We start from the raw sequence: 21,202 nt of genomic DNA, 5'->3' as shown, positions 1-21,202 counted from the left end.
GGTTGCTCGATGGTATTTGTTGAGTGTTTGGTTAAAAATTCGTTCACAATGATGGCCTTGTGCGAAGGTGCATTATCATGGTGCAAAATCCAAGAATTTTCTTTCCACAAATCTGGCCTTTTTCGTCGGATTTGCTCTCTTAAACGCCGCATAACACTCAAATAATATTCCTTATTTACCGTTTGACCTTCCGGCAAGAATTCCGAGTGCACAACACCGCGATAGTCAAAGAAAACAGTAAACATGACTTTGACTTTTGAACGACTTTGGCGTGGTTTTTTCGGTTTCGGTTCAGTTGGAAGGCGCCACTCCGAAGCTTGTTGACTAGTTTGCATGTCAAACTCGTAAACCCACGTCTCGTCACCAGTAACAATGCGTTTCATGAATGTTGGGTCGGAATTGACTCGTTCTAGCATGTCCTCAGCGACTCTCATGCGATTGAGTTTTTGAAAAAAATTCAGGTCTTTTGGGACTAGCCGAGCGGCAACATGTTTCATACCCAAATTATTAGTTAAAATGGTACGGATCGACTCGTGAGATACAGAAAGTTCGGTGGCTATCTCTCTCAAAGTTGAATGAGGATTTTCAGTCACTATTTCCTTCACTTTTGCGATGTTAACTTCAGTTGCAGACGTTGATGGCCTACCAGAGCGAGGCAAATCTTCCATCACATCTCGACCGCTTTTGAACGCTTTGTACCACTCATAAGCACGAGTTTTTGATAAAGTCGATTCACCGTAAGCCTTCTGTAACATTTTCAGTGACTCCGAACACGATATTCCATTGGCAATGCAAAATTTAAGACAAACTCTTTGTTCGATGTTTTTATCCATTATGAAATTAGCAATACACACTAGATATGATATAACTAAAAATAGCACTGTATTTAATGTAAACAACAGATGCAACTCAAACTCCGCGCCAAAATGGAAAACAGGTGTGCCAATCTAACAACAACAAAAAAAACCAAAAATTTGAATTTGGAACCATACATAAATAATCCATTCCCGATACTTTTCTGACTGAATGTATACTTACGTATACAGTTACAAGATACTTTTTCGTTGTTTGGTAAGTAGTTATGAAACAAGACTTTATTTTTTTTAATTTTGTTTTTATCGCGCGAAAAACTGTTCCGTTTCACTTCACAATAAAAAACGAACAGCGATAGTTTAACGCGCGATAAAAACGGCGTCGTCCATTCCATGCTACGGCATTGGGTAATAGTGGTTTCAGCGTATCCTCGAAATTCAAGGCATGCAGGAATTTATCTTCAGATCACCTGTATCACCAGTCCAATCAGATTTTATGAAATACTTATTGTAATGGAATCGTTTGCCTGGTAGGCCCTGCAGCTTTCCCTGTTCCCAAAGATGCCCCTAATTAGCGGCAATACGGAAGATTGCAAAATACGGTCTTTACTTCCACTGACAAAAAAGAACACCAAAAAAACACTATTCAAAAAATGACATAAAAAAGTAAAGAAATACTTCGAAACAACCTTCTTTGTCATCCCCAACACTTATTGTACTTTTTCCAGGGCATCAAATCCCTGATCGAGGAGTTCCACACGCGAGGCCAGACCCTGATCTTCTACAACGTGAAGCCGTCGCTGGCGGACGTGATCCAGGGCGTGCGCCCGCGCGAGTTCCTGCACTGCGCCTCCCGCGCCGACCTCGACCGGCTGCTGCGGCATGCCGACCAGCGGCACAAGCTGCCTTCCATCGCGTGTGAGTACACATATAAATCACGTCCCTTTACCGAAGGGGTAGGCAGAGACTACATCTTTCCATTTGCCACTATCCATGCATACTTCTGTCGCTTCATCCGCATTTATAACCCCCCCATTCAAGCTTGTCGGTTTCGGGGACTCCTGACCTGATTATTTGCCAGAACGTCTCCGACTTGATCAAGGTACGTCCGTCTAAGCCTTCCCACTCCACTAGTCCCATCCCCTATGTATATTTGCTTTGAAAACCCACTTTCATTCATCCTCTCGACATGGCCATCTAAGCATTCCTTTATCTATTCCTGTTACTATATCTTCTTTCACATCACAATTCCTTATCACGCTGTTCCTATTTCGTGTTAGTACAACTTATATCTTCTATCTAGTTCCCAACCCCGACTGTTAGACAATAACTAAAAAGAATGGACAGTAATCTTCTATAATGTCGATCTGTCCCTAGTGGACCCTCGACCTGCTTCTGCGGCGTGCGGACCAGCGTCATAAGCTATCTTCCATTACGAGTTAGTACTACATCTTATCTTCTAGCTTCAACCCTACTGTGAAATGACGTCATAATACAACGCAACGATAGGAAGCCGACCTTAGGGGAACCTCGACTAATGTAGGTTAAGCACCATTAGTTAAACCCTCTATTTCACTAGAGGTATGCTTTAAGAAGAAGAGTTTATTTTACACAGCTCCGAAGGACTCTTCAATAATTACACGTGTTTATGTTCACAGAGCAAGGGATAGCGCAGAGCAGGGAAGCGGACGACACAGAGTTGTGAAGCAGAAGACGTAGACCAGTGAATTGGACGGCAGCAGTGAAGAGAACACAGTATTTATTGCTTGTATATGTATATATCGGACAGACGTATCGAATTACTATTTATATGTAGGTTAAGTTAGCGTTACAGGTTGTCTGACATCATTGAGTAATAAAGTTTCGAATTTGTTCTTAATTGTTTCATTTTTAAACTGACAATATTTTTGATCAACATATTCATTCACTCCCAAAACGAAGGACTTAGAAACAAGTTAGATTTAACAGGAGGCTGAACTGGCAACACACATAGACTGGCTACTAGCCTTGGTCTGAGAGTAGGTAGTCTTTCGTTCTTTTCTATATTATGGCTTCCACTGGACTTTCGGTGATTCCGCCAATGTCAAATGTTTGAAGAGACACGAAGTTACGAAATTGGACGGTATACGATTTGAAAGGAGAAGGTTAACAAATGTACACAAAAAGACAAACACATCAAGTAGGTATTGTTAGTAAAAGAGAAGACAAATTGACAGTCGAAGTAGGCCGCGTAACTCTGCGTCAAAATTTGGCATTTCATAAACAAACATTTGATTGCATGCCCGCGCCCAACACGTGTGTGTGATAACACTGCACTATCTTCTACATACAATGCCACACATTAACTTAAATTTATCCGCTGTATTTTACTAAGCCACGCCGTTGGTGGAGCAGAGAAAAGCGCTTTAAAATTCGCAAAGAAATAGTGAGTCCACACGGCAAAAATTTTTTGTGTATTCTGCCATAGCGAATTCTCTCTTTATGCAAGCTGACCTTTTGCCAGGACGTCATCAAGATATGTTAGGCCTTTCTACTCCGACCTTTCCCTCCAATAGAAAAAATCCACCATTTGGTGATTGTCTTTTGTGTTAAACAGCATAATGGATACGCTAGATTCAGGTTTAGTTTTACTTTTAAAGGTAGTTTACCTACTTATTTTTATATGTATACACAATCCTTTTCCAATTCATCCCGGCATTGTCTATATACTTTTATTTATAACTAGCTGTGCCCGCAACTACGTTCGCGTGAATTATTTTTTTTATTTTTTTCTTTCAACGATGAGTAATTTTCCCCGTTTTTTTCACATATTCCATTATTTCTTTGCTCCTTATAGTTGCAGCGTTATGTTACATAGCCTAAAGCCTTTCTCGATAAATGATCCATTCAACCCAAAAATATTTTTTTCAAATCGAACCAGTAGTTCCTGAGATTAGCGCTTCAAACAAATAAACTCTTCAGCTTTATAATATTAGTATAGATGATGGTAGATTGGAAGATATAAATAAAACTCTCGTTTAAGGATAATCAAATGTGTATTTATTGGATCGGCGGCATCCGATGCTCCCACAGCCTATCGCGGACTCGCGTAAAAAACTTTTTGGTTACACTACTTACATTAAGAAAGACTGGAATAAAGTTACATAGTACTTAGTCTACGCTACGCCAGCTAGCCTAGCACCTCCACTCGGTTTGAGCACAATAAATTCATAAATTTCAACTAAAACTGAATGAGCATGGCAACACCATGAACAAGGCCGTGGCCGCCTTTTTGACACTTTAGGGCAGTGGGGATATAGCAATTCGCCAAAGTTATCTGTTAAAATAGGAAAATTATTTTTTCTTGAAGTCGGTTAGAAAAGGAAAATAGGTCAGTCGTTAACCTTACATTAGGTAAAAGGCTTTGACGTAATCGCTTACTGTATGGTGAGCGGTATGCTTTGAATATTCAAATGGTAAATATTCAAATGGTAATGGTTCAGTAATGGATCTGAATTCCTAAATATCTATATAGATATTTAGGAATCCATTACTGATTATTTTCAAGTTTTATTATAAACAAACTTTATGAAGTCCGTAACTTCACAAAACAAACTTAAAAAAGAACTCCTTTGGCGAATCACGTTTACAAAAAAGTATCGAAACAAGTTTCTTCACTATAAAAAAAGATGGCGGCCACGAGACGGGTCTCGCGGGAAGACGAGAACATTCATCTAGAGATCAGACCTTCCTTCAAAATTAGTCATTTATTCATTCAATTGAATGATGACAGACATTTGGGCGTAAAGCGGCGCGCGGAATGTTCAAACATTTAGGATACATATTCACCTGTTTCTCATAGGGGTAGGCAGATTTAGACGAGAAATATCATCACTAGCGCCGCCTTTGAGATTCGTGCCCAAGTTCGGAATTACATTCAACATTTTACCGCAGTCAGCCGAGACATTTGCTAGATACTATATATTGTATAACAATTTATAAGTGTCAAATTATTTAGTAACTTAACTCTATAACACTCCTCATCATCTCATTTCCCAGTAAATTCGCCTCTGATTCCGATGTACATCAAAAATACAATATATTTCCTAACAAATGCCTCATCTAATCTAATACCATACAAATCTGCACCTACGAAATATGACACATTAATACTAACATAAAATTTGCACTTCGAGTCAATCCTTAAAATAATCGAGTAATCACCACTATGCTAAGTGTATATCGACGATACTTACATAGAAAGAGTATTGGTTTGGCATACATCAAGTTAGCGCGGACGTTCCGTTACGCATTAAAAACTCAATAATCCTATAATTATTTTTTTATATATTTTTAAATATAAATGCATTTTAATCTCGCCGACGTGATGTGTGTATTGAACGAGCTATAAACTCCATTACGATATAATCAGAAAATAATGTCAAACGAATTTTTTTACCGCTATCTTTGTCTTACTGATAAAGTTAAAACTAGACAGCGATAGAAAATGGCCGATTGACAGACGATTTCTGATTGAAACGAAGTTTAGGATACTTCGCGTGTCTCTATAATTGAGATAGTGTATAAATTGAAGAGACTAAATACATTGTACCTTACTTGCTAATGATTTAATTCATATCCAGTTCGAAAGAGTACTAACTGATATAATGAAAAGAGGGCTGTTCAAAATTTGAGCGTTACTACTTCAACCTTCATTTTTTCAAACTTCATTAAGAAAGAAAAGAGATACCACACATCAAAATAATCTGATCTAGTCTCATAAGACAACGCTCAAAATTCGAACAAATGCATTTTTCTTTTCACTCGCACTTAAGAGTAAATAAGAACAACCTCCAATACATATAATATTAAACTAAAACATCTCCCAGATTCCGAGACTGGAATTTTTGTGCGGTCAGAATCCGCGACATAACAAAACGTATATAATTTTATCTTCTTGAAATTAAAGCCAACACGACCTCACTTGGGTCAATTCAACTAGTTCTTGAGCCGAAAGCGAACAGACAAACAGACTTACAAAACATTTGACAGTCGAAATATGGCAGTTACCGTGGGCTGACTATATACAACTTACAGTATTTAGCACTACATGTAGACGAAGAAACAATCGCAGCGACTGTGGCGCCCTCTATGTAAAAGTGAGGGCGCCAATCGCCGCGCGAAGCAGCGAAGTCATCAGCCAATCGCGTTCACGGAACAGAAATTCGTTCTAAAATCATAATCTGTCAGCAACGTTATTGTTTTGTTACCATGAAAATATAACCAACACAGGAAGCTACAAAATGACGTTAAAAAAGTTACTTAAATTAGTAAATTTTTATGTAAAAATTAAAAAAATATAATTAGCGTAATATATACGAAAAAAAATCTGTCCCTTTCTAATTAGCCTAATTTAAAAGAGATGAAGAAAAATGGTCATTCTGAAGTCATCAGAATGACCATTTTTCTTCATTTTTCTTTTGTTCTAGGTTAGATATTTTTCCATAGTATTCACAACTCGAGACCTCGCCGCTCCGCGCACGCGCGTTTTTCCACACGCTTCAAACGTTCATACAAAATATATCCGCAATATTTTCTACACTATTAGGCAGACTATTTCGCGTCCATTGCTCGGGGACTTCGGAATAATGCAATGTAGCGCGCATTGCTACGCGTCGTGTTAGACGCAACATCACGGGCGGCCTCAGTACTTCAGCAGGTCTTCGTCTAACTCCGTGAGCGCCAATTTACTGTCTATCACTGGAAAAAAAGAATGGAAATTATTTGATAAATTATTTTTTCAGCGATAAATTGTTTTTATCGCGAGAAAAACTATCCCGGCCGGGGCATAATGAGAAAAGAACTTTTTCTGATTGGCCTGGGTCTTGGATGTTTATCTTTTATTATTTATTATTGTTGAGTTAGTATATCGTAACACAAGTCTCGAACTTACTTCAAGGCTAACTCAATCTGTGTAATTTATCTCTTATATATTTATTAATTTAATTTATTTATAAATGGCCACGTCCAGAGTATTCCCTGATTTTAAATGATAATTATCGCAACATTAAACAGATTTCTAGCTAGTTCAGATTTCAGTTCAGACTTGTGATATTTTTTGTCAAATTATTGGTAAGTTAGATAAAGAAGATCACTAGGTAATGAATTCACTAGATGCGCTAGATTAATTGCTTTAATTATGATAGCTGTTCTAACTGTTTATCACATACTTCACAGAAACAAAAAGGTAGTGTATACATACTTTGGTCCGGGATAGTAGTACGGTGGCGGTCGCTCGTACTCAGTAGCTGGTCCGTGGTAGCGGGGGGGGCCTTCTTCCCAGTGCCTGCAACAGAGTGCTCATTCCTTCACCGTGCTTCCAGTGCTAACACACCTTCGTGACGCAGTGGTTTGATTCTTTGGGAGGTAAGGGTAAGGTATCGTTTCTGATACCTCTGTGGTTTTTTTTTTGCAATTTCTTGTGGGTACTTACCTATGTTGACTTCGTCTAAATTTCGGCTGACTTTGGATATTGCCACAAAGCTTGGAGCTTGGGCCGTTGGGTATTGTCGGTTTTTATAATACGCTAAGTGGTAATTCGTAAATTTGTTTGTTACTTCTTAAAGCTTTATCTAAGTAGGTACTCAAAAATAAATACATATGTATGCATATATGTATACACAGTAACCCTACTAATTGAAAATATTGTTACGTCCTTTAAAACAAAATATTACAAAAAAAGAATTCAATGAACAATATGATCAATACCGACCGAAATTAATATAAAAGAGGAAGAAGTCTGTATGTATGAGATTGAAGGGTATAATTCATTTTTAGATACAAGAACTAGGCAGAAAGGAGGTGGAATATTGATGTTTGTCAGAAATAATATTCATTTTGAGAAACAAAGGACTGTGACACATTATTGCGAGTTATTGCACGGGATAATGACAATTAATGGATGCAAAATAAATATTATCACAGTATACAGACCCCCTCATTTAAAGAAACAGCTATTTACTACTGAATTAAGAGATATTATAAATGGCATATCAGTCAAGGAGGAAGTAATATGTATCGGCGACTGCAACATAGATATTTTAAAATCGGACAAGGACTCAGACGGGTACATGGACACGATGACAGAGCTCGGATTGCAGTGCGGAATACAAGACATTACGCGAGATGTGATAGTGGACGGCCGCCGTGTAACGTCATGCCTGGACCACATCTACGTGCGAAGTAACTGCCCGGCTGATTTGAGTGCGTATGTACTTACTCGGCGCGTAGCCGACCACTATCTGACAGGTTTGACGATGACAATGAATAGAGAGGTAAAAGAATATTCAAATAAAATAATTTTTGATAGTAAATTAATAAAGCAAAAACTTTGTGAAGTGCAATGGACAGAACTTTTAGTAATAGATAAACCAATAGAACTGTATTCTAAAATATACGGTATTTTTAGACATATTTATGACACCTCGAGTAAATTTGGTGATCTTAAAAATAAAAGGACAACTCAACCCTGGATGGATAATAAACTTAAAAGAATGATTGAATATAAAGATGAGTTATTTAGAAGATGGAAAAGACAACCTAAAAATAATACTTTTAGACTAGAATATACAAAATATAGAAATAAAACGCAGAGGCTCATAAATATGGCTAAAAATAAGCATAAATCTGATACAATAATTAATTGTAAAGGTGACATGAGAAAAATTTGGCAAAATCTTAATATGTGGATGGGAAGGAGGGCACAGTCCATTGATAGTGTAATTGAAAAAAATATGTTAGTAAAAGAAAGTATTGAGAATGTATGTAATAACTTCTGCACAACATTTACACATGAAATTGATAATATAAAACATAAATGTAGCAAATTATTCCTAGACAGAAAAAGTTACGTTAATGAGACAAATGTCAGCTTTCGATTCTCAAAGGTAACGCCGTCGGATGTAAAAAGGATAATAGACAAACTAGACTGCAACAGGTCGCCGGGGTCGGACGGAGTCAGGCCGCGAGACTTAAAGGAGATTAGCGGTCCGGTATGCGCAGTTATTGCTCACTTCATAAACCTAACTGTAAGTCAAGGAAAATATCCGGATGAACTTAAAATTTCCGTAATAAGGCCAATATATAAACAGGGCTCATACTTAGAATATACAAATTTTAGGCCGATAGCAATTTTAAACTTAATAAATAAGATAACCGAAAAATTAATAATGGAGCAAATTACACTATTTTTAGATGAAAATAAAATATTGAATGAAGTACAGCACGGGTTTAGACCAAGAAAAAGCACTGCTACAGCATTAGCACAATTTACCGACGATGTGAACAAAGCATTAAATGATCGAAAAGTAACGGTAGTCATTTATATTGACTTTAAAAAGGCATTTGACACCCTTGATCACGACGGCCTGTTGCGGTCTATGGAAGAATGTGGTATACGAGGCCCTATAAATAATTGGTTCAGGCAATATCTTGAGAATCGAAAGCTAAAGGTAAAAATCGCAAATACTGAAAGTAATTTGGGAGACATAAAATACGGTGTACCAACTGGGTCTATTTATGGCCCAGTTGGTTACATAATACATGTAAATAGTTTAAGTAATGTGATACAAAAATCAAATTGTTATATGTATGCCGATGACACGTGCCTATCGTATAGCGGGACAAATGTAGATATTGTTACTAAAGTGATACAAGAAGATTTTGAAAACATTATACGATGGGCACATGACAACGGGTTAATAATAAATCACTCTAAAACGAAATGCATGATCATACACTCCCCTCACAGTAATAAATATAAAGACGCACGTATTATAATAACAGGCCACAGCTATGAATGCTTACATAACAATAAAAATAACTGCAATTGTAAACCATTGGAATGTGTTAGAACTTTTAAATATTTGGGACTAAATATAGATAGCTCGTTCACATGGAAACACCATGCCAGTGATGTATGTAAAAAACTTCGAAGTATATTGGGTAAATTAAATAACTTAAGCTATTTTGTAAGTAAAAAAATTATGTATATGTTGTATTACTCGTTAGTAGACGCAAATATTGGCTACGGGCTGGGTGCGTACGGACTTGCTGCAGAAACACACTTAAATAAAATTAAAAGTCTACAAATTAGAACGGTAAAATTATTAATTAATAAAACAGTAAAGAATTCTTTGAACGGTGACTATGAGAAATTATTTAAATTGTGCAATATCCTGCCGGTACAAGCAATGGTTAAAACAGCAATTCTTACAGAGCAATACGGCAATGAATTACATAAAATTAAGAAAGTCCACACATACCCAACCCGTGCAGCTAAAAGAGGAGGTAAGCTGCTCGTCCCCAAGGTCACAAACAAGTATGGCCGACGCACCAGGCGCTGGCTGGTACCTACATGGACTAACGAGCTGCCTACGGAATTAGTAGCAAAAGCGGCTTCCAAAAAACACATTAAAAACATACTTCGTAAGCACTATCTGTCTTTGTGTCCCTAATCTATACTAATATTATAAAAGCGAAAGTTGTGAGTATGTGTGTATGTTTGTTTCTCGATCGCGTCAGAACGACTGAAGGGATCGTATAAAGTTTGGAACGTAGATGGCTTATGGACTGGAATAATTTGATTAATCAATGATGTTATATCGTTAGCTGTATTTTTTATCTTGACCTTGTCTGACTTATTTTGATTTTTCTTGACTTTGTCCACATATGTATATTGGGGATAGCCCATGTTCATTCTCAAGGCTTGGTCCATGTCTGAATTATATATCTGTAAAATAGTGTTAGTGGTTTCAGCGTGATAACGTCACAGACGGACAGTCGGAGGTGCTTCTGTATTTATAATATGACGATATTTATTGAGTTAGCAGTTTAGTGAAGGATAGATTTAGGTAAAATAAAAAGTAAGAAAAATTGAAGATGTATTTAGCTGGTAAATATTAAGAGCGATATTAACTTACAATTTATTTAAGATACAGGTTAATTAGTGGTGAAGGGTAGAAATAGGCAAAATAAATAAAAAATGTTATAATTAAAATTTGCCGTTAAACTGTTCAGCAGTTTGGCAATGGAAAAATACTGTAATTAGATATAAGTTTTTCTGAATAAATAAATAAAATAAAAATAAATAAAAATCAAATATAAAAAAAAATGCTAAGTTTAATTAAGTCACCTCATAAAGTTACGGAGAAATAAACTGGATTTATATTTCCTCCTTTTTTTCATTTTTTCCAATATAACTGAAAGAACAATTTGTTTTAAAGTTACTTAATATACTTTCAATTCTATATCTATGGGTTAAGGATTTAATTTGACCATCCGCTGCCCCTGTTCCGGGTAATCTCCATCCAATGGCTGCCGACAAGGCGACTAAGCTAACTACGCTGGTAAGAATAAATAATTGGTGTAGTTTAGTTTGTGACAACTGTTTCCCTTCCCGTGCAAATTGCAAAATACAATCAAGGATTATAAAGTTGGGTTTCTTCTCGATGGGCTACCAACCTGTCACTGTTTGAATCTCAATTCTATCATTAAGCCGCTGAACGTGGCCTTTCAAATTTTTAGAGATTATTGGCTCTGTCTAGTCATCCCTGTAAGGTCATGAATATATGTATGTATACAAACTTTGGCGCCATATCATTATATCTGCGCGCGTGGTGTGCGTCGAGGGGCGGCGCCACGGCCTCGGCGCCGCGCAGCGCGCCCGCGCACGGCCCCGGCCCGCCGCACGCCGCGCCGCCGCCTCGCCCTCGCATGTATCGCTTGTCCATCTTATAGGCGCTATAATACACGTTTTTCATGTCATGACACGAAATAAAGAACATTATTACAAAAATATATACGGGACAAATTTCACAGATTGAAATAAAAAACATATTATAATTATATATAATATGTTTTTTATTTCGTGCGTGGAAACAAGTTCAAAACTTGTGTTACGTGATACCAACTCAACGATCCTATATTTTGCAATAAGTACTTTTAAAAACAAACATCCAAGACCCAAGCAAATTTTAGAATAAGTTCGTTTCTCTTCGTGCCCTGGCCGGGATTCGAACCCGGAACCTCTGGTATCACAGACAAGCGCACTACCGCTGCGCAGCAGAGCCCGTGAAACTATAACACTCTTTACGTCATACTTAAATTTCATTTATCTTGCTGGGTTTCTCGGCCTTGAAACGACTTGCCCACTCCAGGCTCCTCGACAGAGAACTATCTAAGGACACAACCCGGACGAACGCCAGGGGGATGTTGATACTTTTCGTGAATTTACTTAGAAAAATATGAAGATCCCTCCCTCATCATGGCGGTTACTCAGTTGCACCTTCCGCCATTAAGCTTCGAGGCCTTACACCTGCTTTCCTACTTCCTCAGTTTCTAAGACCTCAGTTAGCAAAATATGAAGATATTTAAGAAATATTGTTAAAGAATTATTGATAAAGTTTCGAGGGAACTTTGTACTTATTTTATTTCGAGAAAAGCATGCATTAAACAAAAAATTTAAGCGAAAAATAAACATCTCGCACACATTTATATACTCGCCTCGTCCTTGCTGGTACCAAACCTATTTAACATGACAAGAGCATCGTCTATTATAAAATATAAAAATTCAATTAGGTACGAATACCAATAGCCTAAAAAACAACCACAAAGGAAAATTCATATTGTGGACAAAAAAATTGCATGCAACATTTAAGTTCTTTAGTTCTACAAAAAACTCATGCACTTCCACCAACGGCAAGCTTATCTATCATCATGCAGGCATTAGGCACTTGTTACAATTCATAAATTGCAAAAGTAAGGCCACGTCCACAAGACAAGGCGAACTATAATACCTCATAAATACTCTAAATGGCTAAATATATTATCATTTTGCACACTGCAATACACGTAAGATTGCTTTGTTGTTGTTTAAATCCTCCTGTAAGTCCTTACTTATTCCAATAGGATAAGTAAAAGGAATGTTCCGACAACACACTGAACTTTCAGTCACTGTCGCCGTTTGACTGACAAAAAATAAGTCGTGTGATGTAACGACTGTTCAGAAGGAAAGTTTGAAGCCAGGGTGTGCGAACGTATTGTCTGATTAGATTCCGTTCGATACAAAAGATGCGACATGCAGTAATGGTAGGATAGATGGAGGAACGAGTTTAACAAATAAAATAATTTTGTCAATTTTTTTTTTAAAAAACGTAAACTACTTTTTTTTGTAAGCTTAGTTTTTGGTTTGTTTTTTTTTATAGAAGCATAATAAAACAAACTCGTACATCAATCTAAGCCACCTTTTTGTTTGGCAGTCATGGTAGCCAAATTCTTTCTCTACCCGGTAATACGTTATAATTAACATTAAAAAAATCAACACATACACTCGTATAGCCCTAAATACAACCTGTTTGAAATCATCAAAGAAACAAATGGTCATTCATTACATCAAGCATGGATGAAGCAACTACTTATGGTCGAACATTACCACCAGAATGACTCAGGCGACGTCAACTGCTCCCTGAATCTTCGGAAATTTTCGGCGATCTTCGGCAAGCGACGGGAGAGACCCGAGTAACCGTTACAATCATTGTGATCCTTACAGTAACTGACATAATATGACGTCTAAGATTGAGCAAACGAGGGCCTTTTTTGATCGTTAAAAACAAATTTTCAAGATTTCGCAAAATTTCACCAGATGGCAGCACTTAGACATTAGTAATTTCTCGTCATTTATCAAATCAGGATGACGTAATAAACCATTATATATATATATAACCAAAAGGGTTTCTGTGAATCAGATTTGGATTAAATTGTTAGAAGTGGGTATACAATATTAAGACCAACGTAAAATGATGGTCTGTAGTACACGCAACTGGCAAAGCCCACGTTTGACATACCTTCATTTTCACTAAATATTTATTACTACGATACATAAATTTTTCTCACTTAAAAAAAACAGTTCACCAATAATAATAAACAATTTAAATATAAAATATGAAAATTATATTTTTTGAAAAAGATTTCTATGCATTATGAAATCTTTGGAAGATTTCTATACATATATTTATGCTTACCCTTTCTTAATATAAAGATACAAACGTTAAACATCCGCCTTATAATCTATTCGAAATGATAAGTTGCATTACCTAAGCGATCTAACTTGTTCATTTAACATACTGATCATCAGATGTATAATAATTTTATATGCTATGTCAAATCACTGCAGTGCTTTTACATGTATATAAATGGGAATAATTGATTATGGCACGTTACATTGATATGGTAATAGACTTATTTCTAAACCTATAAATGGTCGTAATAAAGTTACAATATAAGTCATATGATTGAGAGTTACACTTACCACTTACAAAAATCTTAAAAAGTGACTTAGCTCGCTGAGGAATAAATGTAATATTTAAAATCAAAATCAAATAATAATTACACAATTTAGCCTAAAGACTTTTCCAAATCGATAAATATAATAGCAAAATTTCAACCACTTACTCGTAAATTCGTAATAAAACAATGCCAATTTTGGTAATTACTAAAAACCACAACAATTTCGTTATCATAACTACCGTAAAATCCTTCCAAATTGTATATTATTTCTACAAAAATTACAATAATGACGAGAACACCACGAATAATGTGATAAATTTAAAATTACAATTTTAGATTCCTATCTACTAACGTAAGCTTTGGACTCGATACAAAGAGCCACTTAAATGTACAATTTATATCAAAATACGCGATAAAACTGCTCCAAATTGTAAATATTCGGGTAAAAACTCAGCTACAGTATACAAATACGAATTTAAGCTAAGATCGAGTTGTACAAGTGTTGCTCTAGGTAAGTTTTCGGACAGAGAAACGTTTGGCAAACATTGAACACGCGACCATTACAGAAATCGACCAATCACAACGCTTCTGCAGCCTGATTGGTGAATTCAGAATGATTTCTAAAAACGAACATTCTGGGTCCTAGGATCGAAGGCTCCACTGATGTTACAAGTTTTTGCGAAACGAAGATATGGCTATTTTGCAACAAGTTGCAGCAACTTTTATTGACATAGATGATATTTAATTCGATTTTAAGATTTATGGCCAACCATTGTTGCCCCTTCTCATATCTCATTTAACAGTCTAGAAATTTTATAAATACTAAAATGACATCAACATTTACATGGACGCGAATGATATCAAAGTTTATTTCGCCTTGATCTCAAAATGTATCAGAGTTTTTTCCTGCCAGTTTTTTCTATATGTCATTTCTGTTTATGTTTTATGGAAGTCTCCTAGTCCTAGCCAACAGTCCAGTGTTTGCCAAACCTTGAGTGAGTGCGAGGCACAAGCGGTTGCCACTACTTGGACGTCATGTTATTGTAAAGCGAAGCGATTGGAGGTAATCGTGATTACAATAGTGATATCTATTAATTGTTACTTTTTTTACATTGCCCGGCACATAAGTTGACCTACGTATTCAAGATCATATCAACTGAAAGCTGTTACTATCGTCGGATTACTTGTCTTTGTCTTTTCTTCATCTGACTTTTATATTTTAATTGCATTTAATTTTGACAATCTACAATTTTTTCATTACTTATACATCAAGAAATAAACAGTGGTCCTTCGAGCCGGATCAAAGAGTGACCTAAATTATTGGAATTTTTACATGTCCATATGCAGAACGCATTTTTGGTTCAAATCATGTGTCAGGTAGTGTAAATTCGTTAAGTGGTAAATAGTTAAATTCAGTCACTGTTTATAAATAAGAGCGTACTTAATTACAAGTGATATACATATCGAAATTTAAATATACCTTGTCGTGAAACACGACAAAAAAGGACGTTAATTAGACAAGTCATTTGAATATAAACCTTATCAAGTTATCACATACATAATAATAAAAGTTGAATACTTGAAAACGTACAGTGGAATGCAGATAAATCTGACCGTTTACGGAGTTCATAGATTCATCTTTAGCTATCTGTAGATTCGGAATCTGACAATGATTATAGAAAATTTTTAATTATTCATGTTCTTACATACACAACTGAATACATTTATTCGTATTATGTAAATTGGTCAATTTCATCACTCAATTTACATTGATACTAACTTTGCTTAGCAAACCAACACTGGACGAGTATAGCCATACATGTTTTCAGATATGAATAAGTTTCTAAGTCTATTTTGACCGTTGGAAGACGGGCCTGGAACGTGTCAGGACTATCCATACATATAAATACACTTAAAACAGTAAAAATTGTTTAAATATTGATATCAAACATCGACTAATTTTAATCAAGCGAATAATTTAAATCGAGCAGATAGTAGATATCAAAAGGTAATTGGTACATTTACTGAATTTTTATGTCGTCTACATTGCCAGTTTACTATTGTTTATGCGATTAAAAAGTTAATACCCACTAACGAAAAATACATGTATTGTAGTTCGAAATGTAAACATTTCCTGAAGTACACTACGAAATGAAGTCCATAGGAATTCAGCTGTTTGAGTAGGTACATGGCAATAAACTGACCTGAGAATTATAAAGAAAACTTTTTAGATTGAGTAATAATGCCAGTCTTATTTAGGTTCTATATCAATAAAGATCCTTTAAAAATTATCGTTGATATTAGCCATCGATACAATGGCGCAATTGGAGACTGGTGTATTAAACAACAGTTCAGACACCAATCTTAAAATACGTTAAAACACGTACAGTGGACCACACAGAAAAGTATACGACATTTGCGTTATAATCGAAGCGTAGGCGGTCTACATTTCTCGGTGGTTCACTGAACATGTACATTACAATGATGAAAAAACAAAACAAATTTCAAATTCAGAACATGGTTACTCGGACTCGTGTATTCCCGATTCGTTATCTTCATCCTTGGCATCAAGCCGCGTCTTGAGATCGTCCAATAAGGCGGCAGCAGTGGCGGGCACCAGCGTGCACACCACCTCCCCTCCCCCGCCGACGAGCAGCGCGGAGTCGGCGGGCGGGGGCGGGGACGGGGACGGGGAGGGCGCGGACGGGGCGCTCCTCCCGCGCCACTCCGCGATCTTCCCCTCGATATCCAGCGTGCTCCGTTTGGAGCCGCTGCGCGTACAACGGTCAATCAGGCCGTTCCAAATTCAAAATCGTAGACCATAGAATTAGATAGACCTCGCAAGTGTCGCCATGATGACTTCACAAGAAGATACTTACTTGATGACTAGATAAGTTGCGTCATCGAAGGTGAACTTGCGGCATCTAACCAAATCTATGTCTGTGATCAAAACCCTAACCATAAACAAAAGAAAACCAACTGAAACATAAGTGTCTGTCGCTACGGGCGTCCATGCTGGGGAAATGGCCACAACCGAATTTATCTAGGTGCATGCGGTAAAAGGAAGCCATGCTAAGCGGAGCGCTAACGGGTAGGGTTGCCAACATTTCCAAAATTTTGGTAAAAAGGCGATGAGTTTTTAAAATCTCCCGGCATCTATAAACTCAACTGAAATTTCACGGATATTTTTACACATTAAAAAGTTCACATTTTTGCAGAAGAAAGTCTATACTGAACTTTGATAACCAAAAAAAATCAAATCTTGACCGAATTTCTAACCAACACGGTTGGCAACCCTACTACCGGGGCTCACCGGGGCAATACCGGGGCGCTACCGGGGCACTTACTTGGCAAGGGGTACGTTATCGCGGTCCGCGTACGCGTCATACAAATATTCGCTGCAACAGACAACATACGCTCAATGTTCGCGCCAACAAAACACTCAACTAAAATATAGGACTCAATTGGAATTAGGAAGTCATCGATTGGGTAAAAACTGACTTGGAACTAAGGTTAATTTGATTGATATTGCAACATGTACCTAATTGGAAAATGGTCGATTGGACTAAAATAAGTACAACTGATTTAGAACCAGATAGTGATCTATTAGAATAAAAATTGAAATGACTTGGAACAAGAAATAGGTTAAGACTTGGATTGAAACTAGGGAGGTCAATAAGATTCCAAATTGAAATATATTGCTATTTAGGAAATACTATTATAATATTAGATGAAAAAAGAGACGGAGAGAGAGAGAGAAAAGACTTTGGTACAGAGATTTAATAACATGAAGAAAGGAGTACATGCCCCAAGAGGAAAACATAACAGGACTAAAATCCAACAAAAGACATATATAAATATACAAAAACTGCCTAGTAAATAAGCAGTAGAGATCTTAAGACTTAACTAAAGATGGCGTTTATTCTGAAATATAACTGTATTATAATGAAGATGGTTGAACAAAGGAACAAAACGAAAGGAAATTAAAAACATCGCTATGTGCTCAACATACAATTACTTACAGGGTTTACAAACAAAATGGTAACGGCTACTTTTTATTTGCAAGGCTATTCCACGCATCTAGACACAATTTTATATTAATTACTTTAAAAATATATATAAAGGCTATAAGTCTCAAGCTAGCGGAGTAAATTAAAATAATTACAATTACTTGGATGCATAATAAACCCAAACGTGGCCTTGAAGACTTTTTCAAGACTACTGGCTCTGTCTACTCCGCAAGGGATATAGATATGACTATATGTACGTATGTACTTGGACGCATCATTTTTTTTTGTAAAAGTAATGGGACATTAATATGAACCCCAATTTTAAATATAGAATTGTCATCAACGTCAAGGCTAGTCGCTACAAGAGAAGCCCAGGATTCTGTCTAAACCATGATACGAGTATAGAAAGTTCTAGATGTGTGAAGTAGCCCATAACGCGCAGTCTCCGGGCGCGGCTAGCGGCATGCCTAAGGTAGACCTATGGACGGCTATGTATTACGTATGTATATGTATTGTGTACAGGACATACGACACGGAACACCGAACAAACGCTCGCTCATTGGCTCAACATTATTAACTAAATTATTTACAAACTCTTCGTTATTGTACCCAAAAAAATGTATAAGATTGTTATAAAATTTCTAACTAATTTTGAGTATTGCTCATCTAACACAGCGTACAATACTTGCAAGTTTAAATAAGTAATAGTAATTTTAATAATGCACCTATTATTGAAATCTTTCAATATTCTGCACAATTATTGCAACGTTTATTGACTTGCAAATTTATGTAAAAGCAATACATAAGGTGCAGTTCCAATGCATGCGTCAATGACGCTATGAAAAATACCTAATGCTTGATTTGAAATTACAATAAATGTTTGTCCAATGAGCGCGCGAGTGATAGCAGACGAATGGCAAGCGCTAAGGGCGAAGAGAATGCCGGAACGACCATTACGCTAAAACCTTACTGATCACTACATTTAACCTGAAATTTGAGTTCTTGATTTTTATATTAAATATAGGCGTTGTTTAATACTCAATCATCCCGCCAAAATAATTATTAACTCAAATGAAAGTCACATTAAAATGCTGAAACTACTATTTATTGTCGACTATTTCTTTGTGAGAGAGAAAAATTAAATGGTACTTATTTATTTTGAGAAGATTAATTTTGAATCCACACCTGCGCTACAGATACGTTGATAATTTAACGTGTTAACACGTTTAACTTTGCTAAATACGTAATAAGTTAATAAATACTTCGTAAAGATAAATGTAAAACTGATCACTTTATTGAAAATAAATGGTCATTCATGATCAGCGAAGTAGCGATCAGTGAAGTAAAGCGGCATGACCGCCGGCGTGGTTACCGTGCTGGGCGTAGGGTCACCGCCACCAGCCGCGCGCCGCGCACATCGGCTCATACTCGCTACTGCCGACAACCGACAACACGCCTCGTTACACACACACCACATCACTGACAACCCTATTTTATTACTTATAGGAAGACTAACATCAAATTAGAAGTAATTAAAAAAAAGGGAAATAATTTTAGTCTTGACTTGAGAATATAATTTTTTGGTTGGACGCGTTGAACCACGCAAGAATAAGAGTGCGTTTCCACAAGCAGAAAATTACCAATCAGGTTAGGAGTTCACAGAAATAAGAGATAGGTATGATTGGACAATTCCTACAACTTTAGACACAGGTGGAAACGTACAATGAAACCATTTTACCAGGGTTGCCAATCAACTGCGCCGTATTGAAAAATACATCTGACTCCAATGATTCGCAATGAAGAAATGAACAGTGAATGAAAACATAAAAGAAAAAATAAATTGTCTCGGTTGCCAATTTTGTTAAATAGAGATTTTTTAGATCCCGCAAATTGATCAGATAAGCATTTGGAAAACTAAACATTTAATCTAATTTTTTGATATCACAAATACATGACTGTCACAAAAATATGTCGCTATTATCGACAAATGTATAAAGCTTAACTTACTGGCTGAACTGTCAAGTGCGAGTTGTCAACCCTAAGGCTTGCTCGCGCTGTTTAATACAAGTGTTATGTCATGTTCATTAAATATCATCTCTTCGCCGCTGCGCTGCCGATGCTACGATAGTCATGTTATGGAATTGCCGCATTTTGGGGTATTCAAACAAGTCGCTATATGTAAAAAATAATTTAGATATAATTTGATTTTTTTTTTCATTTTTCTTTATTAAACAGCATAACTTCTGGTACCCAAAAAGAATGCCTTAGAATCAGGATTTGATTAAATTCTATGTTGCTAGTGTATGAAAACCACTCAAAAAATATTTGTGTACTAAATAAATAATTTAAAAGTATATACCTACAGCTCAAGAACAATAATTTGAACACCCCATACATCGCAACAACCATTAAATCAAACTCTAAATTTGCACACAAGAGAAATACGGGAATCATTAACAGGATGGTTCGGGACCTCGATTTTCATAACGTAATATGTCCCTTACATTTTACGACGACAAGTTTCCACTGGGAAGAGCATTCGATGCGGGATAAAAGGGTCCATATTGGATCCCATAAATTTAAATAGCATAATTTGAATAATATTTTTTTAGCATAATCAACATTTTGAATATTTTTTTATCTATAAACCTATATACGAAATGATGATTATGTCAAAATTCTTTTTAACGTCTTCAAATTATGCAATTAAAATGTTTGGGACCCAATAGGGACCAGGGACGGGGTGCAACAAACCCAAGACAGACACATCGACAAATCATAATGATCAAATGAACGAAACGAAGTTCCAAATCAAAGAGAACGCAAAAAAATATTAATCAAATAAATAATATTTAAATAAAATCAATTTAAAACAAAAACATTGCGCGCATCGTCCTTTTAAAATTATAAATATATTTTGCACGGGTTTTTCAATTGGGAAAATTAGGCCTTGCTTTTTAGAATAATTAAAATTAGACAGATACCATGTCTATGTCAAAATAAGAAATCAATTCATATTGTTATCGTGAATTCTTTGAAGAATGGATTAATTCTGAC

General features: G+C 36.3%; 2 protein-coding genes across 3 annotated transcripts in view; one reads left to right on the top strand and one right to left on the bottom strand.

Moving 5' to 3' along the window:
• Nucleotides 1-2,686, top strand: part of LOC106142345 (sodium-independent sulfate anion transporter) — a 62,300-nt gene extending 59,614 nt beyond the window's left edge. The window contains exons 13-14 of the mRNA XM_060946797.1: nucleotides 1,541-1,730; nucleotides 2,471-2,686. Of these exons, the coding sequence (XP_060802780.1) occupies nucleotides 1,541-1,730; nucleotides 2,471-2,472 (192 nt within the window). The 3' untranslated portion in view covers nucleotides 2,473-2,686. The remainder of the gene's footprint in view (nucleotides 1-1,540; nucleotides 1,731-2,470) is intronic.
• A 3,589-nt stretch (nucleotides 2,687-6,275) lies between these two features.
• LOC106142333 (prominin-like protein) overlaps nucleotides 6,276-21,202 on the bottom strand; it is a 58,190-nt gene continuing 43,263 nt past the window's right edge. The window contains exons 17-20 of one of the 2 annotated variants that reach the window (XM_060946820.1): nucleotides 17,483-17,533; nucleotides 11,436-11,591; nucleotides 7,054-7,137; nucleotides 6,276-6,551 (exon numbers count right to left, since the gene is read on the bottom strand). In XM_060946820.1, the coding sequence (XP_060802803.1) occupies nucleotides 6,539-6,551; nucleotides 7,054-7,137; nucleotides 11,436-11,591; nucleotides 17,483-17,533 (304 nt within the window). In that variant the 3' untranslated portion in view covers nucleotides 6,276-6,538. The remainder of the gene's footprint in view (nucleotides 6,552-7,053; nucleotides 7,138-11,435; nucleotides 11,592-17,482; nucleotides 17,534-21,202) is intronic. The other variant, XM_060946821.1, reaches the window with a different exon arrangement.

This window comes from Amyelois transitella, chromosome 12, assembly GCF_032362555.1.
Source record: "Amyelois transitella isolate CPQ chromosome 12, ilAmyTran1.1, whole genome shotgun sequence".
NCBI classification, from domain to species: Eukaryota; Metazoa; Arthropoda; class Insecta; order Lepidoptera; family Pyralidae; genus Amyelois; species Amyelois transitella.
Note: the sequence above shows the minus strand (reverse complement) of the source record. Positions and strands in the feature narration are given on the sequence as shown.